Consider the following 16,488-nt stretch of genomic DNA (forward strand, 5'->3'; position numbering starts at 1 on the left):
GAAGACTTTTCTTTCTCTGCCACAGTGAATGATATGAGCCATACAAACCCAAATTACATTTATGATTTACACTGTGCCAACACGGGCACCGAATCAAAGCCTTCCACTGAATCGTTTAGCATATTTATTTAGCTGGCAGCTCCATGGGCAGTGAAACCTGTCTGTGTGAACTCCTTCATTTGTATTTTCTGCTGACACACGCTGGAAAGTGCAGAGCCAGTGACAGTCACTCTCTCATTAGCAGGTTTTTGGTGGAGACTCCAGAGCCCGTGGGTGGCCTGGAGCTGGAGAAAAGCGCTTTCTGTCGGTATCTACCTCTTCTTTCCATCGAGTCTCCAGTCACCCTGAATGTACCCTTTCCAGTGTCTGTGCAGATAAAAAGGCTTCCAATATTTCAGCAAAAAGAAACCTTATCCAAACAAAGGTAGGGTAGAGTCATTACTTTCAATCAAAAGCACATGTGAAAAAAACTGAGTGGACACTCGCTGGATTGAAAACACAACCTTGTAAAGTGCCGAGCACGGAGTTTGGTGCTGAATAATTATTGCAGGTTTCTGCTTTTTACTGTCCAGGAATGTGAGAAAGTGATTTATTGTCTCTCTCACCACCTTAAATTGAAAAAAGGTAATAAAATATCCATCAAAGCTGAGCGCACATGGTGGAAAAGTCCTTAATAATTTCTGTTAGATGACATTGCTGCTATTATAAGAAGAAGAAGACAAAGAGGGAAAGCAGAAGAAGATAATGGTGTAAATGGGTATACCTTTAGGAGTCTGCACCTTTTTTTCAAACACAAATATTGAACATCTGGTGAACACGTTTACATAAGAGGTCACTGCCAGTCTTTTCCACACAGTCTGTAAAATAAGCTAATGACTGCTGAGGAAAAATTGAATATGCATTATTAAATGATTTATAGAGGACTTAAAGAGAGACAACAAATTAAACCCAGCAGCTTTTAACAACAGCACTCTTGTACAGAAGAATATAATGTGTGCTCTGGTCATTTCATGGTAGCGCCAGATGTTTAAGCTAAAGACTTTTACTTCCTGATCGCAGTGAGTGGAGCTTATCTTGGCATGCTGGCTACACTATAATGTAAATGTATACTGACAGTAAGGCTGGAAAATTTACTGCACAAAACTTGTAAATCACAAATAATATTGCAGTACATATATTGTAGCGCCGCAGCGGCTTCGAGGGCCACGTGAACCCAACATCTGGTTCAAAGTGCATTTACAACAATCCGAACGAAAGCCTCAGAGAGGTGGCGTTACTGCGAAGACCGTTTTCAACAGCTTTCACTTTATTTAACGTTTCTGTCCTTTGCGGCATGAAAAGCTAAAAGTCTCCTGGCCGATAAATCAAAACTTATTTTGGCCGTAATGAGACATGCTGAGGAGAACAATGGCAGCCCCACAACGATGCTGCTGTATTTGATGTTTTTGCAAATTGCACGTCTCCTGTTAGAGATGATGGAAAAAATATGTCACCCTCTTGCGAGCAGTCAAAGTAGGACCCAGCGAAGTCGTGTAATAATGTTCTAAAAATTGTGAGTTTAGTCTACAAAGAGGCCTCTCGGAGAGCTTTCAGCACATCGTCTGAAGTGGTGAGGACAGCGATCGCATTCAAAGATGTCGTTAAGAATCCCCAAATTTCTATTTAATCATATTCAGCGTATCATATGCAATAAAGCAATGTAAGCGGTCTCCACCTAACCAAACATGTCCTGCACATTTCTGCTGTAAGAGGAGCAAATCAAAGCATATTGTCTATAGATCACATCTGCAAAGCATCAGGCCATAATGGCTCTCATGAAGTCTTATTTGTAGTCGTGAAAAAATCCCAAATGCAGACGCAGTCAGCCGCTGGTTTGAGTGACCCTTGAACTGTTTCAGGATTTACCGCATCGGTCCGACTCCAAAACTCATTTTAAATTAGGATTATTTCATCTCGGATCATGTGGTCAGTTGACGTGGTAGCCTATATAAACTCATAAACATTTTCACTGCAGGACGCTTCAGATTTATGGATATGGATTTAATTAGATACAACATCTATGGAAAAGGTTCATTATCAGGATGCTGGACTGTCATTGGTCACTAACAGAATTAACACTGTTTATATGCAGCTTTGTGTTTTTATTGTTATGGAGAAAAACTTAAAGGTGCCCTGTGCTCATGTGGAGAGCTGTTTTTATCAGCGGGTCCCTGTTTTGTTTGTCTTGTTGCATGCACACAACGACACAAACACACTTTCCTGCCAGTGGTTTCGTATCATTCCACTGATCTACGCCAAGAAACAGCGACGTGCCAACAAAACACAAGAAAGCTGAAGATAGCTAGCCAGTAAACATGGATATAAACAATTCAAGTTTCAAACTGTTCCAAAAATCAGCTTCGCAAGTGTTTTCAGAGGAAGGAAATACATTCAACAACACGTTCGTTCGACCTCGAGGACACACACAGCGTGTTTTGGTAACACTGAACGTAAACATAACTTTTGTTTGTTTACATGAAAACTTCACAGGGGACCTTTAATATCTGAGTTTTCAGGAGCTTTAATGTTCATGTTAAGCAAAGAAACAGGTAAACGGCCTGCGGCTCGTTGGAAAGGTCGAACCTTCCTCTTGATCAGTGGACTTTTTTTCTGAATTTAACTTTATTATTCTAAACGTGAACACAAAGCATTTCTCACTTACTGCTTGTTGGTTGAACTTCCTGTTTAACGTAACAAGAAATAAGCAGCCACGTGCAGCCAGTGATACAAAATACATTCTTTTATTCATTCATCACTGTAAATACACAAAACAAAGTATTAACACGAACAATATTTAGCGGGATATAAATCTCGACACCATTTACACGCCATTTACACAAACTATTCTGGAAATTAATGTGCTTGTCTCTACTTTTGGATTTACCCTTTCGATGCTTCCAGTCCGTAACATCAGTCAAAGCTATCTATGCCTTTCCCTTTTGTCTAAACGCACAGTTTTTATCATTTCAACTACATTATTTAGAATCTATCCAACTGTGCTCGTCCCGTTTTGTCCCTCGTTACTCTTCTCACCTAGATCATTTTGCTGCAAAGATTCATATTTTTATTATATGTACATGATATACACTGATTCTTAAATACACTTTCATTGTCTCCAATCTATTTACAATATAAGAGCTTATTGGTATCTTAAATGGTTACAAAATATGTGTAGTTGATGCTCTAAAAACATTAAAGCAAAAGAGGCAAACGTGATATTATATTGACTATGTAGGTAACAAGTGGTTGTTTAAAGAAGTCGTTCTGGGGTTAAAAAAAAAAAAAAAAAAGGCATCGCTTCACCTCCAGTACAACAGAACTACACAGTATTTCATGAGAAGGAAGAATGCAGTCATATTTGAAGAACAGGAAAATAAACAGGGCTGTGTGCCATCAACAAAATGTTGATTCAAACTGCGATTCTCTTTGAAAACATCAGGTTTACGGAGCCTTTTTGCAACTCTAATCAATCTTCTCGCGTCTCCATTCCCACTGGCTTTGTAAACGGAAAAAATTGCACTTCCATCGTATCCTTGAATCCCGTTCATGTGATTGGAAAAGCAGAACCATTCTGTGTGTATCGGAACCACTAAGTCTGCAGCAGAGCACTACTGTACCTCAGTGCAAACTGTTTTAACCCGCACAGTTGTATCACAATAGACTGCAGCTGTATCTGACAGATCAAACGAGGTTTCCACGACGGACACAATGCATTATCTCTCTTCTTGTGGCTAAAAATCGAGCTAATGTCCCAGATGAAACTCATCACTCTGATGTAAATGTTCTTGCATTCTTTGGTTTAAGAGTATTATGCTTCGCGCTGGAGTCTCAGGATGCTGTTACAGTACACAAGTCGAGCTCTGGAGTAAACAGTGTATGCAATTAGTTCCTCATATGATATGACTGGTATTTGGTGGGTCTGGACATTGTTACTGGTTGTCAATGTCTTGCGTAGGAGTGGCTGAATTCCTCAAGACTTAAACAACATGAGGAGGGAGATTCTGAGATTTGACAAAGCAGACAAGACATGACGGCGAAATTCAGATCCAGTAATGAAACACAGGTTATTACAAATCCGACCTTTGACACTGGAGTTTGGTAAAGTTTGTACTGCGTGGTGAAAATATGGCTTGTCTGTAAATAGTCTGTCTTATTATTATGAGCTGAAGCCTGATGAAAGACGGCTACGTCTGTTGCCTCCATCTAGAAAAGGTCCACACCTATCACAGCATCTACCGGCTAACTTTGTGGCTCCCTGAATGTCGTGAGAATGTGTAAAAAGTTTGTCGTATTCGCGAGCGAGCACACCATGAACTCTCTGATCTCACGAGCCCATCAGATGTGTGTGTGCGCTTGTGTGTGTGAGGGTGCGTGTTTGTATGTGGGCGCAGGGATGGACCACTCACAGTAAACACATTAAAGCAATCCCATTTGCTCTCCGCTTGCCGAATAGCGAGCTTGAACCCACACAGTCTGTTCTGTCTCTTGTTAGTCTCTGTCTTTTACTCCTTTCAATACAGCCACAACCCATCCTTTAAAAAACTTTCCCTGGCAGATGGAGACAGAGGCCTCTACGCCGACAGCAGCTGCCTGCACTTTAGATCTTCTGGCACATGTGGAGCCTGGACTTGGACGAGGAGGTGGCGTCTTTCCACACCTTGCAGGAAAGGCCCTTGGCACAGTCACAGCGCTGGAAGATTTCCAAGCCGTGAGAACCTTTCTTCCTCTGCTTGGTGCACACCTCTCCCTGCCGCAGCACCGGCTTGCAGATTTTGGTCCAGAAATGGCGGGCGCAGCAGTAGCCCTCTGAACAATCGGACGAACGCAGGCAAGGGTCGCCCTCGTGCCCTAACGGAGGAAGACGAGACACAGCGCTGGTCAGTGGGGAACCAGCAGACTTCACAGCACATCTCCAAAGCAGTATATGAGTGTGGTATATTTAAGGAAAAAAACGAACCAAAGGCTCCATCAGAGACATAAAAGACCAGCATCAAATTAGAAACCATCCAGCATCTTGCAGCTATAGTGCTCAAGTTAAATAAAGCAAAGGAAATGTATCATTATTGTTCATTAAGCTGTTATGTTTTCCATACGGATAAGTTTATGCAACCCTTTCTTCACGTTTCACTTCAGATGGCATTATGTGTGGCCGTGTCAGAGACAAAAGAAATGCATGGAGCTGTCACCATAAATCAAGCAAACAATTTGCTTATTCTGTATATTAACCATATCGCCCCATCTGGAATTGGTCTGATATTTTGGCAGGAGTCGAGCATTACTCCTACGAACGCATAATTACTGCAATTTTGTCGCGCAGTCTTTTTTTCCTCAGCAACACTTTTAAATGTGTATCACCTCTCGCCAAAGGCTGCTTCACCCTTCAGACAGAGCCACCCCGCATCGCTGACAAGCCACGCTTTGCTCATCCGTTATTTCAACATGAAGATCAACCATCAGCACGAGGAGCCGCTGAGCCTGTTCGCTGCGTTAACACCACTGGTCCTCCTGGTGGATTTTTCCCGAGCAGTGAGTTGCATAAGGCCTTTATAATGTCATAATGTTTAAGGAGAGGGAGTGAGTCAAGCACAAATAAAAGTAAATGGTCGTATTTATAGCAACTTTAAGTAGTGCTGCTATTTTCCCATTGATTTTAGCGCTGCAGCCTGCTGTCTTCAGGGTGCATTTAGAGTTGAGTAGTTTAAGTGTCTCATTAAACGTATTGCTTTATGGATAGGCCTTTACATTAATTTAAATAAGGCGACATGAACGCTAAGCAGGGGGCTATAACCGCTCCAAACCTGCATTCTGTGGTTTCCACTTGTGTATCGTACACTGTGTGCTGTCAGTGTAAGTGTTTGTATGGCTTTATGTAGGTGCAGAAACAGCAAGGGCATTGTGGTTTCTTCTAGGCTCCCCATGCTGTGCTTTGGGCTTACAGACAGTGACATATGAGCAGAGGGGTAATTATCAACATAGTTTGTGGACTGGCGGCGCCCATGAACTCTGTAGGCCACGCAGACAGCGAGGACGACAGCAGGAAAAGGGAAAAAAAAAACAACAGAGACAGTGTTTAAAGGTGGCGGGGTTTCCAGCGAACACGCTCTAAACATACCTTTAAGAGAATGCTTAGCGTGGGCCTTCCCACTCTTCCTCCAGTTCTGGTCTTTGGTGGACAGTTTGTTGTGCTCGTCCAAAGCTGAGATGTGAGGTGACAGGACACTCTCAGAGATTGGGACGCAAATGTCTGCGGACAGAAAAAGACGGGAAAAACATGAAGGTCAAATATTTGTCGAGAAACTACAGATCAGATCAGATTCATGAAAGACTGGATCAGCGTGAGTCACAATACAACTGAAGCTGTGTTTGTGTGTCGGGTGCGTACAGTTACTGCAGCGGTTCCCAGGACAGCACATGGCATCTCGATGGCAGCGCTTCTTCCTCCTGCGGCAGGTGAGGCAGCGAGACGGAGCCTGTTGAGGGCTGTGGCAGTAGCTTCCCACGCTGCACTCCTTATCGTTGCTGCACGGATACACCTGCTGAGCAAAAGGACGCAGGTACTCAGTCTGCGGAAGCATACGTTTACTGGGGTTATGAAAGACCCTCCACTGCACGGGTATGCACGTATCTTAAAAAAGGTGTGCTCCAAGCGCGTCACTCCAGAGAAATCAGCTTTTAAATGAACAGAATCAACAGCAATTCCTGAATTTTAAACTGTTAACAATGAGTTACACGTCTTTCAACTTGAATTATTTCAGAGGTGCAAGTTTGTTAAAAACAATCAAACGTGCAGCATCATATGCAGTTGCATCGTCCACCTGCTCAGATCACGTCAAAGGTGCGCGTCCCTTTTTGTGAGTAACACACACTCAGGAAGTGGACATCCCCCTCCCACGGCCACACTGACCCTGACAAACTGTGTTCAACATCTAACGTCATGGAACCTTTTATTAGGCGGTGGACCTTCATGGAGTGTAAACCAACGTGTCCCCCTCCACTCAAAAATCTGTTTTCCTCTTGTTCCTGGAGTTGAATGTTTGTGCTTCACGGTGCAGAACGAGTGCAGAGTTTGACACTAAAAGGCTGGATGTGCAGTTTCTCTTCAACTTAACAAGCATGATATCATATTTGCATAATCATAGATTCTAAGATTATAACAAGATAATTCAACAAAAACTAGTATAGTATAGTGTTTTATATACATGTTCAAACATGTCTTCAATTAAATGAGGCTTATTTTTGATAGTAGTGATTCTGTATTTCCCGCACAAGCACATCAGCTACGTCCACAAAATTTCTACCTAATTTTCTGAGTGCCGTGTTGCAGAAGCCACCATCGTTAAAGTGAAGAACATAGTGGATTTTGCAAACCTCTACTTACCCAGACCAAACACAATAACTGCATTCCTTCTAATTCCAGTCCATGCACCTCAGGTCGCAAAATTAAAATTCTAGCAGTTAACAAGCCAAATAAAACCCTTGTTATGTTCAGGTTCGAGGTCTTTGGAGACCAGAAAATCAGACGGCCCAACCCAGCTGAAAGAGTCACGGTGGGTACACACCTTCCAGTCCACATCAGTTCTTAAATTGCTGTGTAATTTAGTTAGACTGCTGTTGGACCAAAACCAGGGCCTGAAAAAAGACTCAACTGAAGCCCAATTTAAATGCAATTCATCATGTTAGAAAATTAGATTTTATATGAACAACATGACATTTTGTCACGGAGGCAGTCAGTCCATGAATATCTAATAAAAGGCTATTTTATTTGTATTTGTGGGCGTTAATTTGCATCAGTGCCACTTAATGCACATGAATAAACTCACTGTCTGGAGAGAGACGTGTTATGGATGCTTTGAACGTTCCGCTTACTGTAAGAGTCATTTTGGACTGAATCAAAGATTTCCTGGCTGCTTTCTCATTGTTAACAGATTGAGACCTACAAGTATGATTGTTTCCGGAAAGAGACGTTGCTGTTAAGTATTACAAATGTAATTTTTGATGTTTTGGACATGAAAACCAAATGCCATTCATCCTCACTGTACCGAGGCGGTGGCAGGAGTCTCAGCGGCGTGCAGAGATCTAAAGTCTTGGCAAATTAAGGCAAAACTCTCTTCAAGGCTAGATACCATTGGGGGTAAGTGGGAAAATATGTCGGTTGTTTGTGTTTGGGTGTACTGACTACAGGCTGTGGTCCCTCTGCACCCAATTTTAGTGGACAACATGCTGTAGGGATTAACATGTCATGTCATTTTTTTCAGGTCCCAGACAATAGAGCTATTAGAATTCCCAAACCAAGAAAAACCACTCGAGTTTCTCTCAAAGTGCTCAGTCTTAATGAGTCTACAGCCATAATTGAGGGGTGATTACTGATTACTGTTAGTCCTGCTCCATTATGGTGTTTTTTATTTAGTATTCCTTGTTTATACGTTGAAAGTTTGACATTCGGTTGTGCAGCAAAGCGCAGTAAAGAACCTTTAAGTCTTTTCCGTAAGAGGGCTGAAATGACCGCCGTGGAGAAGCCACCACCTTAACAAACATAACATCCACTGTCCACAGCGGTGGGAAGCACAATTAAATCCAAGCTCACTTTTTCCATAACAAGTGTGTGCACCAATGGGAAGTTTTACTGGAACTGCTGTCTTGATATAATTCCTTACACATGCAAATCCTGTCGCCATTGGACTTGGAGCGGGAGCAAAGGACTTGGACATAAATCGTATCACAAATCAAATGAACTCCGCAGACAAATGGAATAATGTCACACATTTGTACTGAACTCATCAAGAGAGGGGGACATTTCGAACAGCTGCAGGAAAGCGTCAATACTCTGGCTCAAGTCCACATCCGCTGAGTGAGACACAATGCAGGTCAGGCCACTGTGTCTCTCCAAACACTGCACATCTTTATCTGATTTCAAACCATTCACTGTGATTTCAGGCTATTGTTATTACAGCGGATGGACTCAGTTGTCAGACATTTGCACAACACAACACCTTTTCAAATATGCAGATCAGCAGAAATGAGCGGGACGTGTTCTGACTGTGTAAATTACGTCCAGTGCAGACTGACATTAGGACAACATGTTTGGCTGGCACACCACCACCGGCACCACAACCACATTTTAGCTGGCACTGCACTGACAGATCTGATTTAGTGTGGCTTACCACTGACAAACATGGAACAATAAACATGAGAACGAACAAGGAAGAGGTTTAAATCAGAGAAAAATCATTACAGCCACAACAAATAGCAAACTCCATTTGAGGTATAAAGGTCAGCTGTGGGGCGGCCGTCATGTCCAGAAACACAGACAGACGTGAACGTATGAAAAAAAGAAAATCGACTCTCAATCATATCAGAATTTCAACACGCTGAAAGCTGCTACTTGACGTGCTCGCACTTCAGAAAGTGAGCGAGATTGAACTTGCTGGACGGACGCCATGCTGACTTTCTCAGGCTGGAAACACATGGAGGCAATGATACAGGCATAGAAAAATGAGCAGGAATATTAAACTGAATGCTCATTAATCATTATGACAGATCCTCATAATGCAGACGCTTAATGTGTTGATGAAAGTAACAAAGCCCTGATGTTTGATGGATTGTAAATATTTCATAATTACTACTGTGTTCAGGACCGTTCTCAGAGTCCTCAAAGGAATCGCTTTAAAGGGACAGACGGGCCCGGCTCACTGCTCAGCAGCTGCATAATGTCGTCTGTGGTTCTGCAGGAACTTTCTAACCCATGAGAAAATAATCCTGCTGATGTCATTACGTTTGTCTTGGTTTGGGGTTTGGGGCTTTTTTGTTTTTAATGGGGAAAAATATTAAAACATTTATAAAACAAACAAACATACAAGTTTGCCAGGCAGGGAGGAACTAATGCAGACGCCATCGAGTCGCGTTATTAGAAGAGGAACAGCGAAGATTTTGACCGTTTCCTGTTTTAAGCTCTCTCTCGTCAGGCCCTTAAACTTAGCAAAGGCCCTTAAAACCTGACGTCCTCTTTCACAAACACACAGACATTTACAATCTTGCAGGAATAGTTTGACCATTTTGTCTTTCATGCAAAGAGTTTGGTGAGAAAATTGATTCCACTCTCATGTTTGTACATTACGTGTGGAACAAGAGGCAATTAGCCTAGCTTAGCATAAAGACTGGAAGCAGGGGGGAAAGCTAGCCTGGCTCTCTCTTCAAAAACATGGCCACCAGCGCCTCTGAAGTTCATTCGTATTTCTCCTTTGTTAAATCTGCCTGTTGTTGACCCGCCCTACCCAGCAGCATTTTCCCTGCGCAGAAATGCCCTGCAGACGATAAACCAAGTCCAAGACGACGAAGTTACAGCATGGAACTAAAACAATGAATTTCCATTTTTACATTTCTGTTTCGGTGTGCAAATTAAACAACATTTAGCGTGTTAGTACCAACCGGAGGAGCTGTGATTGGTGTATGTTTGAACTTTGGAAAAGCCAAGCTAGCCATTAATGCTAAGCTAAGCTAATCACGGCCGAGCTGTAGTTCTGTTGCTGTAGTACCAATCTCATCTGACTCAACAAGAAAGTGAAGCTCAGAGCTCGCTTAATCACAACTTCCTCAGCTGCGTTTGCTCCACTGAGAAAGACCATTAAGATGTAAGTCAAGGCTATTTTTTTGGCACATGACTGTCAGCAAAGTCGAGGATGAACTTTTCTGTTTTAACGTCAACGTCGTTCGCACATTGCCACGGACTGTTGGCATAATCGCAGCTGAGCAGGGAAATATGTTGCAAATATGGTCTGAGGAGAAGTTCAAGAAAGTCCAGCGGGAGTTTTTTACTTTGACATGAAAAATGTGCTGTTATCTAAATATGAAGACAAATGGACTCGGCCACGTGCAGTAGTCCTTCACATTACCTGCTCTGATTCCTATCTGTCTTTCTGGCCGGCAGGCTTGGATCGATTACAGTGCGCGGTGCATATTGAGGGGGGAGAGAAGAGAAAGAAGAACGGAGCTCACCTCTTCCATCACAGCTCAAACCGCAAGACAGCCCTTTGAAACCCAATGACACAAGGCCGACCCCCCAATCACGGCTGATAATCTCGCCTTATCATGTCATGTTTTAAAACGCCTCATTCGCAACTTCTGAGGGACGACGCTTCATTGGGATGCATCTCATTCATCTCACATCTCTCTTTCTGCTGCTCCCTTATTTTTCCCTCGATGGCCTTCACACATAAAAGCACAGGCCTGGATCTTGAGCAGGAAGTGGGTTGAAAATTGTGTACTCTGCAGCCTCTCTTGGAATGCTGGTGAGACGATAAAGGAAGAGACAGACAGAGCCATAAGGGAAGCCCCCGGCCCTGTCTCGTGCTGCTCTCGTGCTGGTTAAGCGCCGTGGCTTTGAAGAGGAACCTCAAGTGTGCGGGAGCAACAATCTACAAGGGATTTACTGCAGGATATACAAGGCTTTGAACCCTTCCCCCCGGTCTTTGGGTCCCTTATTTACTTCTGTAGAGTCATTCCAAAGTGCTGATATAATTCGAAGGAAATGCCTTGTAATGCATTAAAATAACACAAGTATGTCTCCTCTGCTTAGTTTGAGTCTGAGGGTTTAAAAGTTAGGAGCAGTATGAGAGTTATTGGGATAGTGGGGCGTGGGGGGGGTTGAACCTTATGTTTTCGTTTCCCAGCGTTATTAATGTTTTCTTTGAGCCCTCCCGCTGACTTAAAGAAAAAGTGCATTGAGCAGCAGCTGGACTTCCATTGGTTTCATGTGAGGCCAAAAGCTTAAGCGAAGGACGTCTTCGCACACTCAGAGTACACATCCGCACCTCTTGAGCTCCGTGTTTGCACTTGACCTTCACATCAGGCGCACAACCTGAAACCGTGAATGGTGTTAATGAGTGGCAGGGGCCCTCCAGAGTCAAATAAACGATGTCACTGAACAAACAAACTTCAGATGCCCTGAAAGCACAGACAGACGGTATCAGATAACATAGGGATGGCTGAGCACAAGTCACTGGTACAAACCACGTCTTCAAAAACATCTTGGCGTCTTTCATCACTCAAAACACATGTGTTTATGGGCATGTCCTTTTGACTGCTCGAATCCAAAGTCTCCAAAAACTAGACCCTCCTTAAGTTAAGTATACATTGTGAGTTGATGTTACTCATCGGACACGCAGAGAGGCGCACAGTCAGCGTGCATGACTGCCATCTTCAAAGGCTATCAAAGGAAAAGGGGAAAGCTCTTGATGGTAATCTGGGAGGTGTGCTGCTCTAAAAGGTGTAATCCTGTGGAATGAGAGGTGAGCAGGTCTCCTCTCTCATTAACAGGTCCAATTACAGCAAAGGAGGTTTCCACAGGAGGCCCCTAATGGCTCCGGTGCGGGGCCCGAGGGACTCGCAGACTGGGAAGGCCACAGGACGGGAGACTGGAGCACAAACCCAGCCGAGCGCTAACGAGCGCTCACACCTCTCGCTGCCTTTTCTCTCTCTTTCTCAGCTCATTAGGATCACTTAACAGTCATTTTAGGTTAAAGCGGGGTTCAGGCAGGCCCGAGGAAGGGAGAGAAAGGACTTTTATAGGCCGAGCCCTCAGAGATCGCTTGTTAAAGTAATCTCTGTCTTGAATTAAATGAAGCAACAAGTTAAGGCTGACCGACCGGCTGCTGATGCTTTACAGACACGTACGGCATGAATGCCGCCACGCCGTCGGTTCCCTTGTGGGATCAGAGGTTACAGTGGTGAGCACTGCCTGCCCGTGCTATCCATTTCTGTTGGTTCCCTTCCAAGCAGCCAACGGTGCCACCCACGAGCACGGCTGTCAAGGCCTAAGAGCCGTTTTGGTTTTGCCGGTTTTACTCCAGTCTGGTTGATGTGAAGAGGGTGAGACAACAGGAAGGCACTCAGCAGTTTGCCAACGGATAGCCAAAACCTGACCCTGGTTTGTGTGTGATCAATGTGACCCGTATCGCCAAATGTTGTCAGCAACTACAGGAAATAAAAGCACATTAAGCTGTCAAACGCTTCCTATAACCAAAGGCTTTGAGCAGCGTCTCTAATCTGACGGATAAAACACCAAATTACACCCTTGTTTCCTGCTGCAGCGGCTCTTCTCCGCGGGGTAGCTGGACTCTCTCCCTCCACGATTTGCTGCGTTTGAATGTAATCCAATGAGGGCAATTTGGGGGGAAATTTCTTGTAATTTTCTGAATTTGCTTTAACTTTGAGAGATTTTTTTAGGCCTCCAAAGAGCTGCCTCACACCGTGTCTATTCTTGTGTTTCACCGCGGGGTTTTAAAAAATAGCCAGTGTTGGTGAATTATTGACATTTCTCGCTCATATAACTGGCGCGCTCTCGATCGCTCGCCTCCTGAACATCGCTGTGAATCCTCCAGAGGTGTGAAAATCTGCCAGCCATTCCTCACCAAATGTAACAAACTCAGCAGCATGACAGCTTGACCGTAAATCTGCTCGCAGGATATCGCCATTGAGGTTTCCCATTATGCAGATGCCAGAGGGGTAATTTGACTTGATGCATGCCCATTTTCCAAACTTACACTCCAGCCTCAATCAGCAGTAATTCACTTCACAAATGCGGACGAGGATGAAAACATTTTGGGGTGCCTACTGCGAACCACTTCAGAAAGAAAATGACTCAGTAATGTGCCGCTTCGTGCTACGCAACCTGTTCCAAAGCATCTATCATAAATAAAGAAAACGTAAGGTAGAGTAATTGGAGTTGTGTGCTCCCTGTGATCACCCCCAAACTAAATATATGCCACACTTTGCCATTACAGCCTCGTGAAGAGAGCAGACATGTTATCTTTGATTTATTCTGCTCATAAATGACCACTGTGTGATGAGATGCAGTAGGTCAGCGCGGTCTGCTTGCCAGCGTCAAGCCGCATATCTGGCCAAGGCTGAGCTGTGGCTGTTACTTTACAACTCTGGAAAACCTCCTGGCAGCCAGAACACACACACACACACACACACACACACACACACACACACGCACACACACACACACACACACACACACGTATACATACCCCCGTCCGGCTATAAATGCTATTAGCCTCTTCATTTGGACACACTACAGCATGACATTTCTCTTTTGTAACAGTATGGTGGTCTCTGCACACACATATTGTTTCCCCTCAGTCCACTCTTCCAAACCGCTCCAGATTATTGCAATGGCAAAGATGTAAGCAGGCGTTCAAATTGAGGTCTGGCAGAGCTGCTTGAGGTTGGGTCTCCACACTCCGCAGAGGAGAGAAAGTGGCTTTTCCATAATTTCTTCTGTCTGAGCTGGATGTCAGAGCGCTGCTCTCAGCACTGCGCGCTTCACCGATATCCAACACTATCACTGCTGCAAGTGATATTACAGACAGCTGAACGGGCCAAGTGTAAACACAAGCTAGCGTTAAATCTAGAGGGTGAGACCATCAGGAAAGCAACTGCCTCAGAGAGTGAGCAAAGCGTCCTGAGCTGTTCCACCGAGCTGATGTACAGACTGCTGTGGGGGACGGAGATGAGGCAGTGCCATCTGCTGCTCAGAGAGATACTGTGAGGCATCAGCAGCAGCTCTGAGAGCCACACAATCAGATGTTTAAGACTCAGTGGTGATCTTTACAGCAGATCAGCATTTCTTAGAGATGACGGCCTGTTTGTGTTTGTCAGTTTTTTTTTTTTTTTGACCGATATGTTTCTTTTCCACACTGATATCAATTTTCCAAACCATCTTCAGAATAAACTAGAATATCCTCCTGTTACAAATGTTTGGTCCACAGAAGTCTTTGCTTTCCAAGCTATAAATGTACAGCTCTAATTCCCCTCTTGATAAAAATCACTCATAATGTTCACAACTTGGTATGTTTGCCATAATGAGACCTGACAGATCTTGACCATTTTGATCCTGTTTGCTGTCAGACTACAGTAATATGGCACTTTGTTGAAACAGCAGGAACTGATAACTCTTTGAGTGGGTATTAAGTAGTTGGTAAGAGTATCCCTCAGAGGCCCCACAGTAAGAATCTCATAATCCCAGCGAGCGTCTGGACGACTTTAATGACACTAAGACCCAGACAGAAAATTACCCCAAGTGTTAACTTTTTCTCACATTTCTGGCATTAATGATTTACGGTGGAAGTGCGCTGCACCCGACTGTGGCGTCAGGTCTGAAAGGCAATTAGAGTTTATGAGGGGTCCATTGCCTGCAATTTCCAATAACGATTCACACGTGAGCACTGGGCTATTTTGCTTGTACACCTCGAGATAATCCACAGTTTTGGAGACGTATCGCACAATTACGCACGCTCATCTGTCGGCATACTCTAACCCTAACCCTCAATTAAATGGAAAAACTGCACCTCTTCCTTGTCGTGCTTATTGGGATAAGTTGACACTACTTTTGAAAGTTTTTATTACCACTAATAATAAATTATTCCACTGGATCTCCACCAAATTTCAGGCTGTGCGTAAATGTAGCGCTGACGGATCCATGTATAAATCCTCAAACAGTTCAATTATTAAAATTACCTGCGCAAGGATGTTATATTTCTTGGTGATTCCGCTGTGGGCAGTGGTGGAGCGGTTTGTAGCGGGTGTAGGTGCCTCTTCCATCAGAGCTGGTTTAATGGAGTTCGCCTTTGGGCGCGCCTCGGATACCTGGGATGTCCCCGTCTTCAGTGTAGCGGCGAGAAACATCAAGAGCCAGCATCTATTCCAAGTTAAGACGAGCATCCTTAAAAAATAGTGTAATACCAAAAAACAAAAAAAAAAATCTGAATCACTTGAATGAGCTTAACTCTGTGCCGCAAAAAAATGAAGTTTCTCAATGAGAAGTGTGCGCCCTGCCAGTGTCCATGCGTCACGCTTGCCCGACTGCAATACAGAGACTAGTGATGAGGCCAAGTTTTTGTTCCTGAAAATCAGATATTCAGAAGAATGACTGCCATCGACACAGTTATCTGGAAAACACAGAGAGCCCAGTGCAGCAGGGAAACAATGAAGAAGAGAATCTGTTAAAACGCTGATGCTCTCAGGGTCAGAAAGAAACTTGACAAGCGGTTTCCACTCTGTCTCTGTCTGGCTGTGAGTGAGCACTTGGTCCTGCAGCCGGGTGTTTTATGATCTCGGATACTTTCTTTTTATAGGATTCTAATGAGTTTGCTTCCTCCGCCCCTATTCACCACTGACAAAGAATGAAACTGATCTGTGTGCGGCACTGCTGCTTGCGCATTGTCGTCTCGACACCGGCACCAGGACCCCCGTTGGGAGAAAGCTATAAAATTATACACTGTGTACTTTAACTGGTCGCTTGACCCTTTTTACTGCGTCGGGCGCGCAGGAAATGGAAAGAAGTCAGGGTGAGGCTGCTCTAAAGAGGGTTTGTAGATAACGTGGAACATTTTCCAGAAACACAAGAATAGATTTGTGTTTCTAGGAAATTGTTACCTGTGTGCATAA

General features: G+C 43.9%; 1 protein-coding gene across 2 annotated transcripts; it reads right to left on the reverse strand.

Moving 5' to 3' along the window:
• Window positions 1-2,765: 2,765 nt before the first annotated feature.
• On the reverse strand, window positions 2,766-15,783 carry dkk2 (dickkopf WNT signaling pathway inhibitor 2). 2 transcript variants are annotated; one of them, XM_076728755.1, is made up of 4 exons: window positions 15,559-15,783; window positions 6,422-6,572; window positions 6,152-6,283; window positions 2,766-4,887 (listed from the first exon to the last, which is right to left on the reverse strand). In XM_076728755.1, the coding sequence occupies exons 1-4, from the start codon at window positions 15,760-15,762 to the stop codon at window positions 4,637-4,639; spliced, it is 738 nt and encodes a 245-aa protein (XP_076584870.1). In that variant the 5' UTR covers window positions 15,763-15,783; the 3' UTR covers window positions 2,766-4,636. The 2 variants fall into 2 exon arrangements, with proteins under 2 accessions (XP_076584870.1, XP_076584869.1); XM_076728754.1 differs by having other exon boundaries at window positions 6,422-6,575.
• Between the last annotated feature and the right edge of the window lie 705 nt (window positions 15,784-16,488).

This window comes from Chaetodon auriga, chromosome 4 (genome assembly GCF_051107435.1).
Source record: "Chaetodon auriga isolate fChaAug3 chromosome 4, fChaAug3.hap1, whole genome shotgun sequence".
Taxonomy (NCBI): domain Eukaryota; kingdom Metazoa; phylum Chordata; class Actinopteri; order Chaetodontiformes; family Chaetodontidae; genus Chaetodon; species Chaetodon auriga.